This window comes from Stenella coeruleoalba (genome assembly GCF_951394435.1).
Source record: "Stenella coeruleoalba genome assembly, chromosome: 7".
NCBI classification, from domain to species: domain Eukaryota; kingdom Metazoa; phylum Chordata; class Mammalia; order Artiodactyla; family Delphinidae; genus Stenella; species Stenella coeruleoalba.
The window spans coordinates 110,638,973-110,664,829 of NC_137153.1; the positions used below are offsets into that span (position 1 = coordinate 110,638,973).

The 25,857-nt window shown below is 51.9% G+C and overlaps 1 protein-coding gene across 1 annotated transcript; it reads left to right on the top strand.

The window, feature by feature from the left end:
- The first annotated feature begins 1,932 nt into the window (after window positions 1-1,932).
- PTGS1 (prostaglandin-endoperoxide synthase 1) lies at window positions 1,933-23,082 on the top strand. Its single transcript, XM_079927534.1, has 11 exons — window positions 1,933-1,970; window positions 2,063-2,152; window positions 8,595-8,711; window positions 9,142-9,282; window positions 9,611-9,754; window positions 11,099-11,280; window positions 11,392-11,475; window positions 13,224-13,470; window positions 15,552-15,838; window positions 20,442-20,589; window positions 22,081-23,082. Exons 1-11 carry the CDS (start codon window positions 1,964-1,966, stop codon window positions 22,434-22,436), a joined length of 1,803 nt encoding a protein of 600 aa, XP_079783660.1. The 5' UTR covers window positions 1,933-1,963; the 3' UTR covers window positions 22,437-23,082.
- The last annotated feature ends 2,775 nt before the right edge of the window (window positions 23,083-25,857 follow it).

Genomic DNA, 25,857 nt, shown 5'->3' on the forward strand with positions numbered 1-25,857 from the left:
CACCAGGCTCTTGCCACCATTTCTCTTGTCTTCCCCTCCCCCATGCCCCCTCTTGGTGCGGTCCTGTCCCTGGGGGGCTGCACAGGCACCCTGTCTACCATCTTGCCTCTGGCCTCTCCTTCACTGCATCCTTTGCGAGATCTCCAGCACTGGTCACAGAGCCTGGCCACAGTGAGGGCTCAATCCCTCCATGCCTGTTCTCAGAAACCATCTGATTTGATCTTTACATTGTTCAAATGGGAAAGCAGAAGTTCAGAGAGGTGCAGACACTTGTCTGAGGTCAAACCGCGGGAGAGACTTGAACTTGGTCCTTCTGACTTGCAGGCTCTTTTTCTCAGTGCCAGGGCCACACAGGTGCTGTTGAGTTCAGGAGAGTGGCTTGGGAGTGAGCAGTCAGCAGGAGGTACAGGTCTGGGAAATGCCTGGGCTCAGGGTCTGAAGGGAGGGAGGACCTGGGAGTGAAGATGGGGCCTCATCCAAACTCTTCTTTTTTCATCACCAGAAATCCCCCTTTAGTCTGGGTAACTGGACCCCCGAATCTCACCCTGCCCCCATCCCTCTGGCTGATATCCATGCCTTATGTCTCCTCGCCCTGCCTGGGTAGTCACCAGGGGCTCTGGATCTGGGTGGTGGGTCAGACTTCCCCAGCACCCCAGGGCCCCAGGCCCTCCACTTGCTACACTCCCGCCCGCATCTGCCCTGGCTTGCTCTGTCTCCTTGGGGCAGCTGGCTTTTGTCCCAGTGGAGCATGTGAACAGCTAGGGTGGGTCCGTAGGAGGGGATCCCCAGTAGGCCTCACTTCTCCCAACTCACACGGTTCCCATTCTGTACCCAGGAATGTCTGGGAGCCCACATACGGACCTCTGAGTCCTCCTGCCTGCCCTTCCACTCTCTGGGGCCCACAGGATGGCTGGGTGTGGGGGGGAAACTGAGGGAGAAAATCTGTGGATGTGGGGACCAGGAGACCCTGTGTGACCCAGGGCGCATCCCCCTTCGAAGATCAGTTTCCCCAGCTACAAAAAAAGAGGAGCTGAGTGCTGGGATTCTAGAAAGTAGGCAGATAGATGTGAGTCCAGCTGGAGCTTCCACCCTGGCCACCCTGGAACCTGAGTCAGGAGATCTTTGAAAAGAATGCCTCCTGATGACAGATCACCTACTCTGTGCTAGGCACCGCCTCAGGGAGTTTGTGGGCATTACCTTACGGAATCTTACAACAGTTCTCTGGGATGGGTCTTATTAGCATCCACGCCTTATAGAAGAGAATACTGAGAACCAGAGAGGTTAAGTACCAGGTCCAAGGAGACACAGCTAGTAAGCTGTAGAGGCTGGATTTGAATTAGGTCTCCTGGACTTGGAGTCTGTGCTCTTCATTCTGGCAGTAGAGACTCTGGCAGAGACGCGGGACCTTAGAGGGCAGAGCCCAGCCCTTGGCGGAAGCCCATCCTCCCTGTTGGATCTGAGGGTAGTGGGTTTCCCACCCCGGAGACTGTGTGCAGGCCCGCCTGGACTGCTCCTTTTCCATCCTCCTTCCGCTTGGGGGTAGCGGTGGGGGTGGGGGGAGGCTATGTGGTTCTGAGCGGACGTTTCTAGGCTGAGATACCAGCCGTTCTGCCCTGAAGCCCTGGGGGCCCTCAGCATGGCACACCATATCCGGGCCTCAGTTTCTTATCAACCAAATGGACACACTTCTGGTGCTACTGGGTTTTAAAGGCTCCAGTGTCTCACGGATCTCGGGTGAAAAACCACCTTAGTGTCCGTCATAGAATAATTAATAAAATAGCTTGGCTGGAGCGGGAGCAGAGGAAGTAAGTGGGCGGAGGCCGAGGTGACAGCTGGCTAGAGAGGTGGAGCCAGGGAATGGGTGGGGAGGGGCGGGCCAGGCGGGCCAGAGCTCCAGGGCACAGTTAGAGACGCACCCAAGGAGCAGGCAGTCCGCATCCCGCATCCATCAACCGCCGTCACCATGAGCCGTAAGTCCGGCCCTGGTGGCCCCAGAATCCCCTTTGCCTCCTGGTGGAGCCTTGAATGCCAGGCTCAGCCCTTCATCTCTCTCCCTCTGCAGGGCGGAGTGTCTCGCTTCGGTTCCCGCTGCTTCTGCTGCTGCTGCCGCCATCCCCCGTCCTGCCTGCGACCCCCGGGGCACCCGCGCCGGGTAGGTGGCCCCTTTCCTGCCCCCGAAGAGCCCCAGGTCCTGCGTCCCTGGCCTGGCCCCCACCCGCCTCTTCCCTCCGGCCGGCCCAGCTTCCCCTTTTCGACTCGCGGTGCCTGGGAGTGGGGAGGGGGCTGAGTCTGTCGGTGGGATGGGGGCTCTCTGCAGACCCCCGGGGGGTGTGGCTTTGGCTAGGACGCCACTGGGTTCTTTTCGGGGGGAAAGGGCAGACTGGGATCTCGGGCCGGCTTTGGGAAAAGGGACAGCCTCTCTCCAGGCCCTCACCTGTTCTGGGCCCCCAGCGGTCCAAGCTCATCCCCAACAATCCCGCTGTTTCCCCTGCGGGCCACTTTCGGAGGAAGCGGCAGGCTCCAGGGGAAGGCGGGCTGGCGGGTTCTCTTTCTCCAGCCTCTAACTTTCTGGTACCCTTCCGGATTCCCAGCCCCGGTGGAGAAGATCTCCCTCGGTGAGAACCCGGGGTACACCAGCCATTCCGGAGAGAGTGGAGGTGGAAATACACTTACGGGGCTGGGTTGCTTCCCCTGAGGTTTAAATCCTCACCTGTGAGGTCCCCACTGGGCGGATGAGTTAACTGAGGCTCAGGTGGGGGCTATAACCCTCTCAAGCTCACACAGTGCGTGGTGGGCTCAGGGCTGGAAGCTGGATCTACCTGACTCCAGGCATTTTTCAGGGTCTTTCCTCAGAGTCCTCCCTGCCCTTCTCACCCCCTGCCAATGGACCCTGGTTTCATCACCCCAAAGAAGATGGGGAAAGTCAGGTCCTGTAAAATTCACACCTTCCTCCCCCTCCACCATGCATGTACCAGGTTCCAGGTGAAGGACTGCAGTTCCTCCTTCAGACGGCCTCCCTCCCCCAGCTTACTGCTTGTGTGTGTGTGCGCGTGTGTGTGTGTGTGTCTGTGCAGGGTCTGGACAGAGCTTCCTTCATCACATAGCTGTGTGAGCTCTGTGTCTCCATTTCCCATCTGCAAAATGGGGTCAACAGAGGATGGTGGGGAGGGGATCTGAGCCTTCTGTTGTGATGCTCAGAGGAGAGAGAAAGGGTACCTGTGTGAACTGGTAATCAGACCAGGTTTCCTGGAGGAGAGGGTTTGAGAGGATGGCATTTGGGGAGTCAAGGAAAGGATGGAGGATGCTGGGCACGAGCAAAGGTCTAGTTTGTGGGAAGAAGAGGAGGAAGACCCACGTGGCCAGCACTTTACAGTTTACAAAACCAGGCTGTGGGCACCTCTGTTGTTGGTGCTCACAACAGCCCTGCCAGGGAGATGTTAGTCCCATTCTACAGAAAGGAACTCTGAGGCCCAGAGGGGTGAGCCCATTTGTCTGACACCCCAGTAGCAGAGCCGAGGCTGACTAGGCTGACCCAGTGGCCCCTTTTGTTAGCCCCTGGATCAGCCCAGCACTTCCTCTGAAGCCCCATCCAGGCCCCCAGGGTACCCAGGGCTCACCCTGCCTGTCCTCCTGTGTCTGTTTACCAGTACTTAGTGAGCCATGGTCTGTGCCATTTTGCTTTTAGCCTTTTCTACTTATCTTTATATTGTGTTTAAACAGAATTGTTTTCTTCACTCCACAAACATCCCCAGGGGGTTGCTTTATGCCAGTCTTTGGCTGCAGCCTGGAGACAGAGCTGGGAGGAGCTCGCAGTCTGGTGGAGGAGATAGAAATGCCCACAGACTGTCATCCAAGGGGGTCAGGGCCATGACTGAGGGAAGCACAGGGGTGTGTGGGGCTCGGGGGTGGGGGGCAGTTATCTCTCGTCCCTTACATGTGAAGAATTTCGGGAGGCTTCTTGGAGGTGGTGACGTTTGACCGGGACCCCGAAGGAGGTGGTGAGTTGGTGGAAATCCTGTGAGGTTTTACTATGAAACTCTGGAAGGGGTCTTCCTGGCAGAAGCAAGGGCATGAGCTGAAGCCTAAAGGTCTGAACTGTGGGAGTGGAAGGGCGCACAGGGAGCAGTAGGACAGAGGCAGCTGCTGGTGGACACGGGCCTTTAGATGCAGAATGAGGAGAGGGACTGGGGCCTCAGGGTAACTGGGAACAGAAGAGTGAGATTGGGCGGATGACTTGGAGGTGAGGCTGGAGGCTGGGGAACCGTTAAGGAGGCCGCTGCAAGGGTCAGGGAAAGAGCGGAGGAGCAGTTGGGTTTTGGGGCAGAAGGTTTGGGCTGCCTTCCCATTTCCACGCCTCTGGGTGAACTGAGGTCCAAGATGCCTGGATATTCAGGGGAGACGTCTGCCCTGGAAAGCCAAAGCCTGTGTTTTGTCCCCAGAGCAGCAGCAAAGGCTGATTCCCCCAGGAGACAAGGGCTGCAAGCTTACGTGGGGGCAGGTGGCGGGAGGGAATGTTGCTTCTGCCTCTGTTGTGACGGACGAGGTGGAGTCCGGCTTGGAGGACAGGGATGTGCCAGGGCTTCCTTAATGCTCAAGTTCATCCCCTCCAGTTCCTGGACTGGGCTTAGTGCTCTCTCTTTGGCTAGGGATAGGGCATGACCTGGCAACCGGAGCTCCATGCCAGGCAGAGGGGCCTGAGGCCAGCTAACCCTGGAACGTGGGGCAGGAACCCCGCCTGTGCCAAACCTTCCTGCTGACTGCAGCCTTCTATCTGCAGCACCAGAGGAGTCTGTGGGCTGGGAGAGGACTTCCTCTTCCAGCCATCGGGGCCCGCTGCGGTGGTGCCTGGCGGCTGGCCGCTGACCTGGTAGGGTGTAGGGCCTGGGGCCCAGGTCTGGCTGGTGAGGGCCCCCTTTTTTTTTTTTTTCTCTTTGGCTGCCAAGCTCCTGGAGCTTCTCTAAATATTATTCTTAGGGAATTTCAGTCCAGCCTCCTTCTTTAATGGGCCCTCTTGCTGCCTGGTGCTTCCAAGTCCTGACGACTTGGTGTTCCCTCACTGTGCCTGGAGCCCTGACTCCTGGGCTGGGGGACATTTCCTTGCCAGGTCCTCAGAAAGTTCTGGAGCCGGGAAGTCCTAAACAGTTCCTCATCGGTGGGAATGTGTGCAGTGTGGGCTTGCTGGTCAACCCCACCTCTGGGCTGGCTTGAAGACGCAGTGAGAGCAAGCTGCAGGGTTCTCTGCTGATGGGGCTAGGGAATCCTATTGATGCAAATAACCCAGATATTTGGAGATAGATTGGCTTCGCCCAGAGTTGAGAAGAGAAGGGGAGGCAGAGAGGGAGGTTTTTCCTTAGAGCCTGTCTGTTCCCTCCCCTTCCTGGAAAACGCTGAAAAATAAGGCCCAAAGGGTACAGGGTACTTGCCCAAGGACACACAGCCAATAAAGAGTAGTCACTCTCCCATAAAGCTTCACCCAGCACCGACTTGGTGCCTCGCCCTGTGCTGGGTGTGGGAACTCCAGGCACTTTAGACTCTGTGTCTGCATCTCCCTAGTTCTCTTTCTTGATGTTTTATTATACCGGGTGTCCTCCGCTGGGCACATGAAAGCATGTGGGATTTAAGTTAGACTGAAGGAAGGCCTTCCTTTGTGAATAGTTCCCAGAGCTCTGGTCGAGGTAGGGGATGGCGCTCCCTCTGGGGTCCTGGTTTCAGGTCCACCTTGAAGGAAAGGTGACAAACCTATCTCACCTGGGGTCATCCCCAGCCTGTGGGACAAAGTGACTCTCCCTCTGCATCCCTTCCCCAAATCCAGGCCTGGGCACCTCCAGGAGGAGGAAGGGCAGAGAAGAGAAGGGAGTTCATCTTGGCTCTGCAGCTTTGAAGCAGTGGGGCCTGGGCGCGCCTCCTCATCTGTGGCAGGGTTGGGGCGGGGGTGGGGGTGGCAGGGGTAGGGGGAGTCTCACCCACCCACCAGGGAGTGCTGAGCAGATAAACGAGGTAGATATGCAAGGTTGGAGGGTCAGCCAGAGCCCTGGCTTCCCGGCACATCGTGACCGTCCAGCTGTGGTTAGGCTCCCCTCCCCGGGGAAGCGGGGGAAGCAGCGCCTAGTCTCCTCTCTGCCCATCCTGACATCATGGGGCCGCCAGCGGCAGCTGCTATCCTTGCTGGGAAGAACTTTCCCTGCCGTGGGGCCGCCGGTGTTTATGGAAAGATCGCGGAAGAGGAGGGAGGGAAAGTTGGGCAGCAGGTCTGGGAGGGAGGGACCTCTGCCCGCGCCCGGCACACAGACTCTCCTGACAGGAGACGGAGAGGGATGCGGGCAGGAACTTCTGCGTCTGGGGACACAGTTCTGCTGCCTGCTGAAGCCCTCAAGCCAGACTTCAGAGCCAGCTGTGGGGGTGCTGGGGAGATCAGGGAGTCCCTCTGGCCAAGCCTGGGCTGGCTGGTCTCCTCGCTGCAGTTTAAATTCCGCAAACATTGAAGCTCTGGCCACCGCATCTGGATTCCCTGGGTGGCTGGATCTCTCCAGGACATGGGTTGAGCCCCAGCTGTGTGCACGGCCTCTGTGAGGGAGGAGAAAGTCAGGGAAAGCCCTTTTCCTTGGAGGCTCGTGGTGGAGCAGAGCAGGTCGAGCTGGAATGTGGAGCAGGGGCGAGAGAGCGCGGCGGAGTGTGGACACTTAGGGGGCAGCTTTCTGGTGCATGCGCAGTGGGCAGGGTCAGGTAGATCCGGAGGAAATTTACTAGGGCAGAGCCGCAGCCTGGGTCAAGGAAGGAGCAGAGCAGAGCTTTCGGCTTTGGGGTCGCGGGATCTGCTGCCACAGCACAAACTGAGTTCCTTTTGGGATCCCTGCTGGGGGAGGGATGGGGAGACAGCCCAGAGAAGGGCCGCGCCTCAGCCCCTGTGCCCGCTGAGTGGTAGGGCGACCCGTTTGTGACAGAGGGCCTGGTGCGCCAGGGTCGGGAGCTGGGCAGTGTGGCACCGCGGGAGCTCCTGGGCAGAACAGCAGAGTGTCCTGAGCAGGAGGGATCGATGAGATCCCAGGTCCCTGAACCCGCTGCACGGCTGAGCCTGAGCTCCCTGGCGTTTCTGGGCCTGTGGCCCCTGCCAGGCCCCTGCCCTGGGCCCCACCTGCCGGTCCACCTGCGTTGGTCTGATAAGGCCTTATTGTTCAGACTTCTTCCTGTGGGTTCCTTCTTTTTATACCCTGCAAGGGTCCCAGAGGTGCTATTGTGGGGCTGTGGGGAGTTGCCAGGGCCTAAGCAAGACTGTTTGCATGATTCTGCGATGTGAGGGGCCCTAAACCAGAGGGTCCTGCCCTGTAACCATGGCAGGTGGTCAGCCTGCGGCGGCGTCTCAGCCTCCCACCTCCCGTTGCTATCCTCTCGACCTCCTATAATCAGATGCACAAAGAATCAGAGTTCCCTGTAACGTTGGCTCTGAGCCCAGTTAAGGAAGTGTGTTTGCAGGAGGGACCTGGTGTTTCTGTGGAAGGCCAGGGAAGGAGCTGCTGCCGGGAGCCAGGCGCCCTGGGTCTGCAGGAGGCCTGGCTCTGTTCCTTGGTCTTGGCCAAGTCGCCACCTCTTCCCAAGCCTCGGTGTCCCTCGCTGAGCTGTGAACGAGCAGAGGGAGCTCCAAGGAGACTCTGACCTTGCTGTTGGAGAATCATTGAAGCTGTGGTTGGGGAGATCTGGGTTAGACACAAGGAGGGACTTCCTGCAGGGGGGGGTTCTCCAGGGGGTTGGTGGGGGTGATGCTAGAGCTCCACTCACCCTCTGCAGGGAGTTTTCCGGCCACATCTCTCCTGTTCTCGTGGTGCCTGACCTCCCTCAAGATCCTAGAGCCCATACTCTACCCTGATGTGAGCTGGGGCTGGGTCTGTCAGGATGGGAGCTGAGACTCCCCTCAAACCCATTCTCTGTCTTCTGGGTTCTGGGAAACGTCTTTCCTTGGACTTGACGGCTGAGTGTCTGGGGGTGGGGTGGAAGTGAAGGGATGGGCAGTTGGTCTGGTGCCACTTGCTGGGTGACCCATCTGGGTTTCCCCTTATTGGGCCTCAGTCACCCCACCCCATCTGCCTATAACTGGACGTTGTGATACCTGCTCTTCCTTCCCTTCTGCAAAAATAAAGGAATGGAAGGTCCTGATGCCCAGAGGTTGGGGGTTGGTCTGAGAACCCCTATCCTTTTCCCTTTACTGAACCCCACAAACTCTGCCCTTGGTGCTGAGCTCTGACTTGGCAGAAAGTGAATGCTCTAGAAAAGCCGGTGGCTGCAGTGTCTTATCAGCTGTTTCCTAGCCTTTGATGTCACAGCCTGGGGCCTGGACTCTTCTCCTGCCCCACTTTGGTGACAGCAGGGAGGGAGGGGGGGACTCCCCCTGGTGGCCTGATGTGGGGAAGACTGGAAACCCAGAGCAAGGTCTGGAAACGGAAGGGCCAGGGGCTTTCTGTTCATAGCTGTGGGGACAGAGAGGACCCTTGGGGAACACAGGAGTCCAGTAAGTTAGGAGAGAGCTGTGACTGGACTCCATGCCTCTGGTCCCAACGAGCGGTCGCCCTGGAGTGGTCTCTGATCTCTGTCTCTCCCCGCAGTGAACCCCTGTTGTTACTATCCGTGCCAGCACCAGGGTATCTGTGTCCGCTTCGGCTTTGACCGCTACCAGTGCGACTGCACCCGCACGGGCTATTCCGGCCCCAACTGCACCATCCGTGAGCTGGGCCTCCAGCCCCAATCCTTCTCCCCTGGGCTCGTCCTCCAAGACCCCCATTTCCTACCCTCGCCTCCGGCCGTGGCCCTGTTCTCTTTTCTTGCCTGCCTTTGACCTCTGACACTGCCCCTGACCTGGCTCCAGCCCAAGCCCTCACTCCTGGCACAACCCACTCCCCGCTTCCGGGCTCTGTAGTGAGTTTTCACTGCCCAGCTCCGGCCTTACTGACCTCAGTCCCTGGTCCTGTCTCCTGTCCTCAGGTCTGGTTCTGGTTCTGTCACGTGCCATCACTCCCAAGGTTCCATCCTTACCCCTGCCCCAGAGGTTCTACCCTGTTCCATCCTGGCCCTCGTCCCCCGTTCCCATCTTCCTCTGGCTGCTTCTGGTCCTGCCAGGAGGGCCTGACTGAACGGCTCCCACTGCCCTCACAGCTGAGCTATGGACCTGGCTCCGGACTACTTTGCGGCCCAGCCCCTCTTTCCTCCACTTCCTGCTGACGCATGGCCGCTGGTTCTGGGAGTTTGTCAATGCCACCTACATCCGGGACATGCTCATGCGTCTGATACTCATAGGTGGGTGGGGGCGGGGCCCTCCTAATCTAGGGGAGCAAGAAATCCTGCCACTTCCTGGAATTCTTGGCATATGATAAGGGCAGGGGTTGGGGGCGGGGGGCTTCTAGGGTGCCAAATAAAAAAAGAACAACCCAAGGAATTCCCTGGCCGTCCAGTGGGTAGAACTCCGTGCTTTCACCGCTGAGGTGCGGGTTCAATCCCTGGTCGGGGAAGTAAGATTTTGGCCGCATGGGGGGACCAAAAATAGAGCAACCCAAGAAGAGGCGGGGAAGGGGGTGTGTAACTGGGGGCAGGAACCCCTTGTCACTATTATTTTCGCCCTCTGCAGCGCGTTCCAACCTCATCCCCAGCCCCCCCACCTACAATGCAGCACATGACTACATCAGCTGGGAATCCTTCTCCAACGTGAGCTACTACACGCGTGTTCTGCCCTCTGTGCCCCAAGACTGTCCCACGCCCATGGGGACCAAAGGTAATGGCGATGGGGTGAGGGGGCTGGGCCTGGGCTGTGTCACAGGAAATGCTTAGTTCTTCTGTTTGGGAAAAAACAAGCAGAAGAGCAGTTACTGACCCATTTCACAGATGGGTGGACCAAGGCAAGACATATGCATATCCAGAACCAGGGATGAGGACAGGAAGAGGTTGTGGAGGGTTCTTGCCTGAGGTCAGCGGCAGAGTCAGACTAGTGCTTCCATATTTCCAGGGTGCCTCTTTGCCTGAACCTTGTCTACTAGACGGGTGGGATCCTGCTGGGATGGGGGTGACTTTAAAGTTGAAATGGAGGAAGGAAAGAATAGTGAGCTCTTTACTGGCTGCTAACTCTGAGTTCGGGTCTTTACTAATGTAAACAGTCTTATGCGCTTCATCGGCGCAGTTTACACATAAAGTCAAATTTTTTCTTTAGTTGTTCAAGACCCCCACTTGGTCTCGTTGGCAGGGGTCTTCTTCCCAAGACCTTCTTCCTTATCCGCTCCTGTGATTGTCTTCAGACAGGGGGGTTTACTCAGTTTAGAGCCATCAATTCAGTTTCAAGTACACAAAGGACAATACAGTCACATTCCTTAGGTATCACCTGTGGCTGCTTTCCTGCCGTATCAGCCAAGCTGAGCCGATGCGACAGAGACCACATGTTGGCAGAGCCTAAGATATTGACTATCTGGACTTGTACAGAAAAAGTTCGCTGACCCTTGGTTTAAAAGATTCCATCTCACCAGTTTTCTGCCGGTTACATCGGCACTCCTCAAATCCACTGCATAAAATAGATGTCATTTGCCCTCTATTATAGAAGAAGAAATTGAGGGTCAGAAAGATGGGATGACTTCTCCATGTTCACACAGTTAGTAAATGGTGTAACCCATTTCAGACACAGGCTACCTTGCTCCACGGCTGGGGAGTCCAAGGTCTTCTGTTTGTGTGTTTTCTCTTTCTTTTTTAGGGGGAGGAGGGTTAACTTGTACAAAGTAGCAAACACACACAAAAGTTGAGAGAAAAGTATAAGAAAGTCCTCTGTATCCATCTCTGGGTTTCAAGATTTGTCCGCAATTTGCCAATGTTATTTCATCTATCCCCTCTCACCTTACTTTTTATGGAGTTTTTAAAAACAGATTCCAGATATCATGCCATTTCACCCATAAATGCTTCTAGAGTCTTTTGGTAGAGAAGGTGCAAGGGGCCATCAAGTGGGAGGGAGGTGGTCCTGCGGAGGCCACTCTGGGCTTCCTGCGTGGACCAGTTCGGTCTGGCGAGCCTGGAAGGCCCTGAGGCAGGAAGATCGAGACCGGAAGCAGCTACTGCTCTTTCCCACCTCCCCAACCAGGGAAGAAGCAGTTGCCCGATGCCGAGCTCCTGAGCCGTCACTTCCTGCTTAGGAGGAAGTTCATCCCTGACCCCCAAGGCAGCAACCTCATGTTTGCCTTCTTTGCGCAACACTTCACACATCAGTTCTTCAAAACTTCTGGCAAGATGGGTCCTGGCTTCACCAAGGCTTTGGGCCATGGGGTGAGTACCTGGGAGGGGCTCGGGACTTCTCTGGGCTGCACTTGGCACATGGAGGCTGTTACAGGTGGGGCAGGACCCAGAGGTCTGAGTGGACCCTCTCTCTGTCTTCAGGTCGACCTTGGCCACATTTATGGAGACAATCTGGAACGTCAGTATCACCTGCGGCTCTTTAAGGATGGGAAACTCAAGTACCAGGTAGCACTGGGTCTTGGGATGGGGCGTTGGGAAGAACCTTCCACAGTCTTCCCTGGCAGAAGCTGTTGGTGGGGGCCTCCAGGGTGTCCTGAGATGGCCAGCTGCAGAAGTTGGAGGTGTGTGGTCGGAGGAGAGACAGCAAACCCTGGGAAAGGGTGCCAGGCGAGAGATGCAGACAAGGAGCAGACGTAGCCTCTCATGTTCTCCTGGGAGGTGGGTTCTGGGGCTCCACAGGAGATGACCATTTCCAGCCTGCATTTATTCATTTAATTATTCTACAATATTCATTGGGCACTATGATGTGCCTGGCACAGGGGAGCAGTGGCCGTGATAGTTATGGGCCCTACCCTCGAGCTCCTCAGGGACCACAGACACAAACAGTAGGGTGCTAGTTCCATGAGGACTTTTCGTCTGAACTCGCACTGTTCAGTGTTGCTAGAGCCACATAGGTAATTATCTCATGCACTTCTCATATCCGCTGCATGAAATAGGTATCATTTGCCCTATTTCATTGCTGTGAGCCACATCTAAGTTATCTGGATTTTTCTAGTGGCCACATTAAAAAAGGTAAAAAGCAACAGGCAACATTGATTTTAATAATATATTTTTAACTTAACCCAATATATCCAGAATCTTATCATTTCAACATGTAATCAACACAAAAATTGTCCATAAACTATCTCACTGTTTGTGCTAAATCTTCAGAATCTGACCTGTATCTTACACTTACAGCACATCTCAATTTGGATGCCAGATTTTCGTTGGAGATTCTGATCTGCGTGTAGATTTCATAAAATTTACAGTTGAGAAAGTAGATTCACATGCCCAAGTTGTTCTAAGCATAACGACTTCCCAATAGCTGAGGTATCTGTTTTAAAATTTAAATCTAAAGAAAATCAAATTAAAAATCCAGTTCCTCATTCACACCGACCACGTTTCTAGAGCTTAGTAGCTGCACGTAGCTAGTGGCTACCATACTGGACCATGCAAATCTAAACAAACAAAAACCAAGACAGAAAGTTCATTGCTGAATCTTTTGGGCTAAGAACAGTATCTAGCATATGGTAGGTCCTCGGTGGACATTTATTGAGTGAATGACAACACTGCCATATAATTAATTACACTTGTGATAGCTGCCACCAGGGAGAAGCCACGAGAGTGTGCAGAGGATGGGGAAGGCTTCCTTAGGAAGTACGAATAAACCAAGAGTTGCATGAATGATGATGAGAAGTTAGGGAGGCCAAGAAGGGCACAGGACAGGCCAGGGTATCAGGCATCAAGGCTGGAGAGGGCAAGTCAGCTTGAGTGAATTCAAGGAAGGAAAATGAGGGAGATGCTGCTGGACACCTGAGTGATTCCCGATGAGCGAGGGTCGCGTTAAGGATTTCTGATTTCTGCCAAGAGCAGAGAGAGGACTTGGAAGGGTTTTAAGCCAGGGTGTGATGCTCGATTTGGGTGTTTTAAAGGATTGCTCTGGCTGCAGAGCCGAGAACGGACTGTCTGGGGGGATGGAGTTACTTACGAGGGGAGTCAGGGTGGAAGATGAGGGTGGGTTGGAAGAGGGTGGCGGCAGAGGGGAGAGAGAAAGGGACTCACTTTAGGAGGTAGAATCCACAGGCCTTGGTCAGGGAGGCCGGGCGGCCACCCTGCGCGTTACGGGCAGCTGTCAGTAGGAGTGGAAGGCTGTCAGCTGCGCAGCTGCAGGCACCCGGCCCCTCCCCAGGTTACCAGGTGGCCCCATCCTGCAGGTGCTGGACGGAGAGATGTACCCGCCATCGGTGGAAGAGGCGCCCGTGCTGATGCACTACCCCCGGGGCATCCCGCCCCAGAGCCAGATGGCAGTGGGCCAGGAGGTGTTTGGGCTGCTTCCGGGGCTCATGCTCTACGCCACGCTCTGGTTGCGTGAGCACAACCGAGTGTGTGACCTGCTGAAGGCTGAGCACCCCACCTGGGGCGATGAGCAGCTCTTCCAGACGGCCCGCCTCATCCTCATCGGTGAGGACTCCAAGCCAGCCTTGTCCTGGAAGGTCACGCCCTCTGTCCTGAGAAGCGGAGTGGAGGGTTTGGGGACAGAGAGATTCGAATTCTGAACAGGGTCCTTCCCCTGTGTGAGCCTCACTTTCCAAATCTATACATTGGGAATAATGACAGTGGTAAGGATTTGTTGAGATGATGAATGGGAAAGTACTTAGCACATAGTAGGCCTTCAGAAAACGGAGGGCTGCGGTAGCTGATTAGTAGCTGGGTGACTAGCAGCAAATCTGATTAGCCACCCCAAATCTCAGTTTCCCCATCATCCCAGGAGCACTCAGAGGCATCCTCAGCAAATACCCCAGCTTGCCTGGGCTTCGGGAATCCTTACGTTTCCTGCCCTGCATGCATCTGCCTTCCTGGAGGTTGGTAGCTTCTGGGTGCCTCAGGGACAAGATATTTTTGTGTCCCCTACAGGGGTGAGCCTGCAGCCTAAAATGTCAGATGGTTTTTGGCCTGGGAGCTTGGCCCCCGACACCCCTGTCCAGACCATATTCACTCTGTGTCACCAGTGAGCCTCTGCCCCCGCCTCAGCGTCACTGGGCGTGACTGTTCCCAATTATATTGCCTGATTCATTGGTGCCCGGAAGAGCCATGCACTGGGGTTAGGAACGGCCTAAAGAACAAGAAGGGGCTGGTTCAGAAGTCCCAGTATTTTTTTTTTTTTTCTTAACATCTTTATTGGAGTATAATTGCTTTACAATGGAGAAGTCCCAGTATTATAGAGAATTTGATCAGAGAGGGCAAGTCTGTGTCTGCAGGCTGCCCAGCATACTGACTGGTGATGAAGCTGTGGCCAGAGGCGGGACTCCTAGGGCCCTGCACCTCCAGTGCTTCATTCAACCCTCCCCGACAGCCTTATGACCCAGATAGGATTACCCTTTGTTGTGAAGATTAAGAGGCAGAGAGGGTAAGTGAATTCTCCAAGGCCATTCAGTGCAGAGAGACTTGAACCAGGTCTGGCTGCCACCAGAGTTTATGCTGCTTCCACCACATCTTGAGGGGAGTGCTTTCCTGAGTGGGGACGGGGTGTGAGCCTTAATCTACTCTCTTGTGACGTGTGCGTATGGGGAGGGGATTCTCCCCTCACACCTCCACGTAGTGTTCCCACTTCTACACGTATTGACCCTCCATGTTATGCCAGGCCCTGTACCAAGCGGTTCAGATGCATTCATTGTCTGCTCCTCTCAGGAACCCTGTGAATACTGTTATACTGGTATGATTCTAGTACACATTTTACAGATAAGGAGAGTGAGCTTCAGAGAGAGTAAGTAGCACAGCCCCAGCTTGGGTGGCTAGAAAGGGTGAAGCCAAGATTTAAACCCAGGTCTGCTGATTGCAGTTCCAGTGGCTCCAGGTCAATTTGCTACAAGTCAATTTGTCTAGTGGTTAGTTGGCCAAAATACCGGTTTCTTCTGCTATCTCGCTGGCCAGCTTTCACTGTGTTATGGATGTTCCTTTCGTGTCTTCCCTGGCTCTTTGCTCTGCAGCTTGTTCCTGAGGGGGCAGAGGAATTTGACACATAGGAAGACAGGAGGGTTATATGTGGGACAAGATTCACTGATGTCTCCAGTGTCCCTTGTTTGCTGCTGCAGCTCTTAGAATGGTCTCTTGGGAGCTCCCCTCACCCCCATCATCTTAGGCAGGCTGAGATTCCCTCACTAAGTTCATCTCTACGTGCCCACCTTTTGTGGTGTCTCCAGCCTCTTTTAATGGGCTGTGGGAAGGTGGCCACCAGAGGGTCAGAAAACCCATCCTCAGATACTTCCTTTGCGTGTCCTGCTCAGCCCGGCCTGTGACCTCCCCAGGGAACATGGGACTAGCAGGTGGCTCCTGTCTTGGGACATCAATGCGGCCTGAGACAGAAAGTTCCATTTTCACGCCCCGTGACAAACAGGCAAAGTGAAAGTGGCCAAATAAAATCAAACAACCATTACAATGATAAAGAGGCCAAAGCAAGCCCTTTGCATGAACTGGCCCACTTCCCAAGCCTGGTGGCTAAGTCCCTGTGCTCTGTTGACCTCATTCCCCATCCTTCGTCCCAGGCGAGACCATCAAGATTGTGATCGAGGAGTACGTGCAGCAGCTGAGTGGCTACTTCCTGCAGCTCAAGTTTGACCCAGAGCTGCTGTTAGGCACCCAGTTCCAGTACCGTAACCGAATTGCCATGGAGTTCAATCACCTCTACCACTGGCACCCGCTCATGCCCGACTCCTTCCGGGTGGGCCCCCAGAACTACAGCTATGAGCAGTTCCTGTTCAACACCTCCATGCTGGTGGACTACGGGGTCGAGGCCCTGGTGGACGCCTTCTCTCGCCAGCCCGCGGGCCAGGTGAGCCTCAGAGGAGCGCTGGGGAGGGCCGCTGGGCTCTGGGATCCAAACCCCAGTTTTCTGTGAAAGGGGGAGAGTGTCACCCCTACCGAGAGTTGGTGATCATTCCTTCATTCATTCTGTTGTTCTTTCGTTCATTCAATGATACCAGGCGTTACTGCAGATGCTGGGGATACAGAGGTGAACCGGGTCAATGTGATTCTTGGGTCCTTGTATTTTTGGTGCGTACACCCGAGAAAGGAACGACAGTCGTGTGACAGCTAACATCGTTTGAGCACTTACTACATGTTAGGCACTGTACCAAGGGCTTTTCTGATGTTTTCAGAATTATAAGAGCATGTTAAGAACCACAATATAGAAAGCCCACCATGCTCTGGGAACTCAGAGAAGGGCTTCTGGCCCAGAGTTGCGGATTGTGGATAAGGAAGTGATGTTTGAGCAGAGATCCCAACAATGGATAGGGGTCTCCCAGGGCAAGAGGTAGCGTCCGTGGCCCGGGGTCTCTGTGTTCCAGATGGAGGGGACAGCATGGCAAGGGCCCAGAGGTCAGAGGGCATGGCAAGGGCCCAGAGGTCAGAGGGCATGGCAATCTGAGGACCAGGAAGACATTCAGGGTATGGCAATATATGCAAAAGTGCCTGCACATAGTAGGTCTTTATTACATTAGAGGCCTCTGTTATGGGCTGAATTGCCCCCTGCCCCAAATTCCCATGTTGAAGTCCTAACCTCCAATACCTCAGAATGTGACTGTATTTGGAGCTAGGGTCTTTAAAGAGTTCATTAAGGTAAATGGGGTCATTGGGTGAGCCCTACTATGACTGGCGTCCTTATAAGAAGAAGAGATTAGGATACAGATGTGCATAGAGGAAAAACATAGGGGAAAGTTGGCCATCTCTAAGCCAGGGAGAGAGGCCTCAGAATGAAACCAACCCTGCCCACTCCTTGATCTTGGACTTCCAGCCTTCAAAACTGTGAGGAAATAAATTTCTGCTGTTTAAGCCACCTAGGCACTTTGGTATGGCAGCCCTAGCAAAATAATACAGCCTTTCCCTCTGGAATTTCTAACTAATTTCCTCCGAAATCTTCCCTTCCCCATGTTTGGAGGCTCCCATCTCCTTCCCTAGCTCCCCTCAGCCCTACCATGAAGTTGTGGCACCATATGGATTTAGGTTTCCCCCTGGTAATTTGATTGCACTTAGCATATGCTGCCGCCAACGGGCAGCTGCTGGCTGGTTTACGGCCTCTGTTCTTCGTGGGGACACAGACATGAACAGAGACAATAACTCGTGTGCGGGGCTTCATGGTTTCCAAAGAATTTTCAAGCAATGTCCCTGGTGACGTGTGTGAAAAGCCCTGGTATTTCCCGGTACCAGGCAGAAGGGTCACAGAAGTGTGTGGATTCTCAGGATATCAAAGAGCGTGTGAGAAGTGATAAGACAGGGCCTCCCCTGATAATCCCCACCCTGGTTCCATCTCGGGGTTACCGTGTGACCAGTGATAACTGCTTTGTATCTTTATCTCGGTTATTTCACCACGTGCTTATTTCACAAGCATATCAGACTGATGCTTCTACCTTCCTCATTGCTGCGTATGAAGAAACAGAGGATTAGCATAAGTCGTTTGCCTACAGTCCCTGTATTTGTTTCCTAGGGCTGCAAAAGGAACACAAACCAGGGGGTTTTCAGCAGCAGACATTTATTCTTTTTCTTTTTTCTTTTTTTGGAAGTTCAAAATATCACCTCTATTACTGATAAAGCTGATTCTAGAAAACCTAAAGCAGGCTTTTTAATAATAAACCCCCAAATAGACAAACTCGGCTACCAAGATGTGGAAGCATGGAAACAAGGAAGGTCTCTCCCAACATCCTCCCGTCCCCCCAGAACAAGGAGTATGAGAGAAAACATACTCCCTGGTGTCAACTGAATTCAAGAGCGGTAGAGAGGACAGCTTGAACAACGCATGCCTAGTTACTGTGCTCAAACTCACCGATAATACTAAGTTACTCCTCGTCTTCTAATAAGGAGGGAGGGGGAGAGGTTGGCAAAAGATGCTAAGAGTGTTAGGCTACTGGGGTTTCCTCCATAGACAAAGAAACATCCAGAAAAGGAAAGAAATATTCCCACCTTACACCTGAGAAGTATCACCTTTTATTCATTTATTCATTGATCTGTCCAAGCACCCATTAAACGTTTACTACACATTACTAACATCTAGGCCGTGAAAAAGATCGATCCTCAAACATTTCTCTAGAAAGCCCTTGTAGTTAACTCCCCCAGATGGTATTAATACCAATCAGAAATTTATTGTTGCACAGTTCTGGAGGCTAGAAGTCCAAAAGCAAGGTGTCGGCAGGGCCGTCCTCTTGCTGAAGGCTCCAGGGGAGAATCTGTTCCCTCCCTTTCTCTCATCTCTGGTGATGGCTGACAGTCCCTGGGGTACCTTGGCTTGCAGAAGCATCACTCCAGCATGGTGCTCTCCCTGTGTCTCTCTTTCCTCCTTATCAGGACGCCAGTCATTGGATCTGGGGCCACCCTAGTGGAGTATGACCTTGATTACATGTATTTGCAAATAAGGTCACATTCACAGGTGCTGGGGGTTAGGACTCCAACACGGATACAGGCAAGTCAATCCACAATGGCCCCACAGCTTGTAAATGGTTCAGCTGAGATTGGCACCAGCCCCCTCTGGCTTTGCCCCGGGGTGTACAACTTCACCCAACTATGCTTTTCCTCTTTCTCACCCAATTGTCCTTGTTCTGCCCAAACAGAACTCTTTCTTTAGCATTAGCATTAGCAGTTCACCCTGAGCAATAGATCTTTCTTTAGATGTATGCTCCTTTTTTTTTTTTTTGACAATTCTTTTGCATTAAGAATATCTTTTTAAACTTTTTATTTTATATTGGAGTAGAGACGATTGACAATGTTGTGATAGTTTCAGGGGTACAGCACAGTGATTCAGTTATACATATACATGTATCTATTCTTTTTCAAATGTTTTTCCCATTCAGGTTGTTACATACTATTGAGCAGAGTTCCCTGTGCTGTATAGTAGTAGACCTATGCTCCTTAACAGTTATGAATCCGATTTTTTTTTTCTGGAGCCTTATTTTTTTTTTTGGCTGTGCTGTGTGGCTTGTGAGATCTTAGTTCCCCGACCAGGGATTGAACCCGTGCCCTTGGCAGTGAAGGCTCAGAGTCCTAACCACTGGGCTACCAGGGAATTCCCTCTGGAGCCTTCATCTCACCAGGTTACTTGGGCTTTGAACCCTATTTCCCTCCCTTCACAGGATATATTACGCCACCGCCTTGGTCTTAAAGTAAAACTACAAGTTTAGTTAAACTAAATGTGTTTATATATTACACTTTTCATAGCAAGATTTTAGTTCCCTCCCTGCTAGCTCACAACAATTCCTCTCCCAGGAGGCTTGGCAGAAAGAAAGAGAAACAGATATAATCACCTGTCTCTGTGTGTAGCTTTATCTGGTCTGAATGGAGTGACTTGATACTCTGTGTTCCTACCTTCTAGCTCAGTTTCTCTTTTCTAGTGGTGGCCGGTTACTAGGGGTTCAATTTTTTTTTTTAATTTGTTTATTTACTTACTTTTGGCTGTGTTGGGTCTTTGTTGCTGCACGCGGGCTTTATCTAGTTGAGACGAGTGGGGGCTACTCTTCGTTGTGGTGCGCAGGCTTCTTTTTGCGGTGGCTTCTCTTGTTGTGCAGCACGGGCTCTAGGCACATAGGCTTCAGTAGCTGTGGCACGTGGGCTCAGCAGTTGTGGCTTGCGGGCTCTAAAGCGCAGGCTCAGTAGTTGTGGCGCAAGGGTTTAGCTGCTCCGCGGCATGTGGGATCTTCCCGGACCAGGGCTCGAACCCACGTGCCCTGCATTGGCAGGCGGATTCTTAACCACTGTGCCACCAGGGAAGTCCCTGGGATTCACTTTTTCATACTAGATGCTCAGTAAATTTTATTTAATCTCAATTCTGTGATATAGAGAATGGAAAGCAATAGAAATAGGTTCCTTAGCAGAATCCATTAAAAGATTAAACGTCTTTGTTCTATGATAAAAACTGATTTGGAGAGTGACAGACACATGTCAGTTCTGCCAGGTAGAGTTTAAAAAATATCCTAGGAAAGCCATAAAGTTTTGGCCCCTCAAACTAACATTTGTCCATCCGTCTGTCTCCATCACTTGAAAGCTCAGAAACCTTTCTGCCTTTTATTTCCAGATCTGAAATGCCAGTCCCCTCTGCTTGAGTTCTGGACTGTGGCTGTGCTGGCCATCTCCTCTGCAGAGTCCTAGTTGCTGAACCTAATAGTTCCAGAACCTTCCTTAACAGAATGTTGTGGGTTCTCACCTAAATTCAAAGGGCTGGGGAACAGTGTGTCTGGTGAGCGACTAGAGAAGTCCTCCTGGCCCACTCCACACTCTAAAGATGAGGAAGCTGAGCCTCAGAGGGGTCCCTGAGGCTCAGGGACTGGGTTGCCAGTCTGGTGGCCGCTAGGCTGAGCCATCCTTTCTGCTCAGAAAGGACTCCTGACCTGAATTCCTTCTCCAGGACAATGTGGCCTGGCTCTCAGACCACAGCTGCGTTTATCTCTTGGCAGATCGGCGGGGGTAGGAACACAGACCACCATGTCCTATACGTGGCTGTGGAAGTCATCAAGGAATCGAGAGAGTTGCGGCTGCAGCCCTTCAATGAGTACCGCAAGAGGTTTGGCATGAAGCCCTACACCTCTTTCCAGGAGCTCACAGGTGAGCAGCTGTTTCCCGGCCACGGCTCCTGCCCTCGAGGGGCTTGAGCTGAAGTGAAGGAGACGTTGAGGAAACAGAACGGGGTGATCCGTATGGCCAGCACTGTGACTGTGGGATTTGAGGGGTGTGGGAGCACGGTGCCAGGGGTGGCGAGGGATGGCAGATGACTCTGCTTGGGGAGGGAAGGTGGCTTCTCAGCTGGGTTTGAAGGATAAAAAGGGATTTTCCGTGACTTCCCTGGCGGTCCAGTGGTTAAGACTCTGCACTTCCACTGCAGGGGGCACAGACGTGGCACAGCCAAAAAAGAAAAAAAAAGGGATTTTCCAGGTGAGGGATAGAGGGAAGAACATTCTAGGTGGAGGAACAGAAAGTGCAAAGGCACAGGGGTTAAAAAGAACGAGCCTAAAAAAAAAAGAAGTGAGCCTATTCAGGAGAACAGTCCTAGGTGTGGCTGGGTGGAGGTTAGTGATAGGAGGCTGGCTCAGATTGTGTGGAATCTTGGATTCTACGCTAAGATTTTGGGTTTTATTCTGTCTAGTGGTTCCTAAGTCCCATTTATGGGCAGCTACCTGAGAATCACTTAGAAAACTAATTAAAAATACCAAATCTGAGATGGCTCTTCCAGAGATTCTGATTCAGTAGACGTAGGAGGTACCCAAGAATCTGTATGTATGTATATATATATATATATATACATATATATATATATGTATATATATATATACATATATGTATGTGTATACATATGTATGTATATGTAAGGGTATATATATATAAAAAACACAAATTGTATAATATATATATAATAAATATATGTAACATATATGTCTATATGTCATATATATATATATTTGTTGTTCAAGATCCCCAGTTGTTGGGCAGCCAAGTTTGGGGACCCCTGTCCCAGACAATGGGGGTGCCACTGAAAGGTTTTGACCAGAGTGTGACATGACATCTGACTGTGTACTGGTACCCTGTGGAGGGTGGACTTGAGGAGACAGGTAGGGACACTCCATGTCTGTCTCCCATGACAGTCCAGAGAGACAGGAAGAACATTGTCGCTAAGTCTCTCTGTGATCTTGGACAAGTGACATTGCATCTCTGAGCTCCAGTAGAGCGCAGGGTCTTGGGCCAGGATAAGGCCCCTTGAAACCTGCCTGTGAAGGAAACAAGATAGGTAGCTTCTGCCTGGTGTAATGATCAGGTAATTAGGGCACAGAGAAGTGGGGTGAGTTGCCCAAGGTCACACGCTGTTTGGTGGCAGATCCAGGCCCTTGACTCCATCTGCAGTAGCAAATTCCTTCCCTAGATGCAGCCCTGGAGCAGGGTCGGTGAGCCGGGCCAGATCTTAGGGCATGTGCTCATCTGCTCAAGGTGCTCTTCTGAAGTCCATTCTCCTCCCCAGAAAAAGGTGGACCTAGAAGGTTCCCTGCCCAGATGAACCGTAATGGGTGGCATCATGATTCTGACTTTGGCTTCTCCCCCTTGTAGGAGAGAAGGAGATGGCAGCTGACTTGGAGGAGCTGTATGGGGACATCGATGCCTTGGAGCTCTACCCAGGGCTGCTTCTTGAGAAGTGCTCTCCAAACTCCATCTTTGGGGAGAGTATGATAGAAATTGGGGCTCCTTTTTCCCTTAAGGGCCTCTTAGGGAATCCTATCTGTTCTCCAGAGTACTGGAAATCGAGCACATTTGGCGGTGAGATGGGTTTCAACCTTGTCAAGACGGCCACGCTGAGGAAGCTGGTTTGCCTCAACACCAAGACTTGTCCCTACGTCTCCTTCCACGTGCCGGACCCCCGCCAGGAGGATGGGCCTGGAGTGGGGCGGCCATCCACAGAGCTCTGAGGGGCCAAGGCAGCAGCATTCTGGAGGGTAGAGCTTACTGCTCATCATTCCAGAATGCTGAGGCCAGGGTTGATGATCTTCAATGTTGGGTTTCTGATTTGGTGTTGAGAGCATCAGGGTGGACGTTTAGAACTCTGGGTCTCTCACCACGATCTGGAACACTGTGGTTTTGTTTGTCGATCTAGAATGCTGAATTCCTGGTGAGCCATCTAGAAAGTGAGGAGTGGTTCTCCTTCGGAATGCCAGAACACTGGTTTCCGGTTGATCACCTAGAATGTCAGATTTCTGGCTGATCCAGAATACAGGCATTCTAAAATATGGGACTTCTGATGGAATCATCTAGAAAGTTAAGGGGTTCTTATTTTGCATTCTAGAATTCTGGGTGGTCCTCCGGAGTGTTGACTTTCTGATTGGTTATTCAGAATGTGGTGTTCCTGGTTGCTGATCCAGAACAGTAGCTGGTGTGCTATAGATCTGTCCTGTCCTGAATGTCTGGAGCATTGATGATTCATTTTCCTGTTCAGTGAGACATCCACAGAGCAGGGGAATCTAATGTCTAATGAGAATGCATTGCCTGAATCTGTGTCTGCACAGAGGAGGCAAGGAGGTGGGGTGTTCTGCTTGGGACCCCAACTGAGACCCTGGTCCGAGGCTATAGAGAGAACAGGTGGCTTTTTCCAGGCCATTGACTGGAAGCCACCAGAGCTCTGTCTTTGTCCAGATCTTGACTCACGGCAGCTGTTTTTCATGAAGTGAATAAAGTTCTTTTTCCAAATTGCCTGCTATGCTTTTGATACCATCCCCAGAAGCAGAGGTAACACGGAAGTGACCTTTCTCCTAGCCACAGGCTAGATGTGCTGGAGGTTTGCAGCAGGAGACTTTCCACTGGGATCCCTGGGCCTGTCATGGTCTAGATCTTTCACCGCTGATGTTTCATTCCCCCCTCCCCACCGCCGATCCTGTGGGTTAGGAATTGCTTTTTCCAGGCTGCTCTCCTAAAATGCACAACTCCCCAGCCCCAGGAAATGTAGTGTTCAGTTCCCACCATCTGATTAAAACAACTTCCTCCCTTACTGAGCATACAACAGAGATGAAAGGCATCTGGGGCGGAGAGCATTTACTCTGTGCCAATTTTACACATTTCATTCTCATTTATTTTCAACCCAACAGTGTGAAATAGGTGGTAAATCCACGTTTCAAAACCAAGGATACCGAGACTTGGGGCGGTTAAGTGACGTGCTCCACACGTGCCAGAGCCAGGTTAGGACCCAGGTCTGGCTGAATCTAGAGCTGTGCTCTTTCCTCCATCCAGCATCCTCTTGCTTCCTGGTTTCACTCACTTCCAGGCCTAATCTTGCTTGTCCGGCTCAGGGTCAAAGGCGGAGGTGGGCTGTAGCCTCCGCCTTCCTTGCAGGCTATTTGTTCAGTCACAAATATTTATATTCCTAGCTGCCTACTACATGCCAGTTACTGTCATATGCTTGGGGCTACAGCAGGGAGCGATCAAGACCGATAAGGCTGCACAACAGATCGTTGTAGTTTATTTCATACACTGTACAGCATGGGGAATGTAGCCAATATTTTATAATAACTTCAAATATAGTATAATCTATAAAATTATGAATCAGTATGTTGTACACCCGAAACGAATATTGTAAATCAACTATACCTCAATAAAAAAAAAATCTTCAATAGAGTTCGAACTCAAAAAAGACAGATGGGCTTCTGCTCACATGGAGCTCACATTCCAGTAGGGGTAGAGCAGACAATAAAGAAGAAAACAATGAAAGGAGAGAAACTCAGGTAAGTGTGATCTCCCTTCTAATTCATGCTGCTCTGTCCTCCCCTGCTTGACTGCAGAGCCCTGAAACACTTTGCTCAGCCACACAGATCCCAATAGCCAGTTACGAGAGAGGAGAGGACAGAGGGATAAGGTAAGAGATTGGGAAAGGTTCTTTATGCTCCCATAAAGAGTTCCTTAAGTGACTCTAGGCTTAGAGTTCCTTGTGAAGAACCATGGCACAGAAACAGCGGGGGAACTTGGGGTCCAGGCTGAGGGTCCCTGGCTGTGTCTACTGTCTTATGGTCCAGAAAGCCCTTGTTTCTCCTTAGTTGGCTGGGGACTACTTCCATCATTCCTTCCTGGCCCTGTTGAATTCAGAGAATGCAATCCCTTCTTGCTCCCCTAACTGTGCTGATGTGGAGGGATCCTTCCAGTGACAGAAGTGGGTATGGCGTGGCTGTGTCTTGTCCTTGCTGGACCAGTCTCTATTTCCTCTCTTCTGCTAATATGCCGACTTTGCTGAGAATCCTTCCCTCTCTTGTTAATTTTAGTCTTAGTGGTTCCATCAGCGGCCCTTTCCTGGCCAAAAGGTGGGCCTGTGAATCAATCCTGGCCAATTAAACACCCTCTTCTTTTTTTTTTTTTTTTTTGGACAACTTTATTGGAGTATAATTGCTTTATAATGGTGTGTTAGTTTCTGCTGTCTAACAAAGTGAATCAGTTATACATATACATATATCCCCATATCTCTTCCCTCTTGCATCTCCCTCCCTCCGACCCTCCCTATCCCACCCCTCTAGGTGGTCACCAAGCACCGAGCTGATCCCTGTACTATGCGAATGCTTCCCACTACCTATCTGTTTTATGTTTGGTAGCGTATATATGTCCATGCCACTCTCTCACTTTGTCCCAGCTCACCCTTCCCCCTCCCTGTGTCCTCAAGTCCATTCTCTAGTGGTCTGCATCTTTATTCTCGTCTTGCCCCTAGGTTCTTCATGACCACTTTTTTTTTTTTTTAGATTCCATATATATGTGTTAGCATACAGTATTTGTTTTTCTCTTTCTGACTTACTTCACTCTGTATGACAGACTCTAGGTTTCTTTTTATGGCTGAGTAATATTCCATTGTATATATGTGCCACATCTTCTTTATCCATTCATCTGTTGATGGACACTTAGGTTGCTTCCATGTCCTAGCTATTGTAAACAGAGCTGCAATGAACATTGTGGTACATGACTCGTTTTGAATTATGGTTTTCTCTGGGTATATGCCCAGTAGTGGGATTGCTGGATCTTATGCTAATTCTATTTTTGGTTTTCTAAGAAACCTCCATACTGTTCTCCATAGTGGCTGTATCAATTTACATTCCCACCAACAGTGCAAGAGGGTTCCCTTTACTCCACACCCTCTCCAGCATTTGTTGTTTGTAGATTTTCTGATGATGCCCATTCTAACTGGTGTGAGGTGATACCTCACTGTAGTTTTGATTTGCATTTCTCTAATAATTAGTGATGTTGAGCAGCTTTTCATGTGTGTGTTGGCAATCTGTATATGTTCTTTGGAGAAATGTCTGTTTAGGTCTTCTGCCCATTTTTGGATTGGGTTGTTTGTTTTCTTGATATTGAGCTGCATGAGCT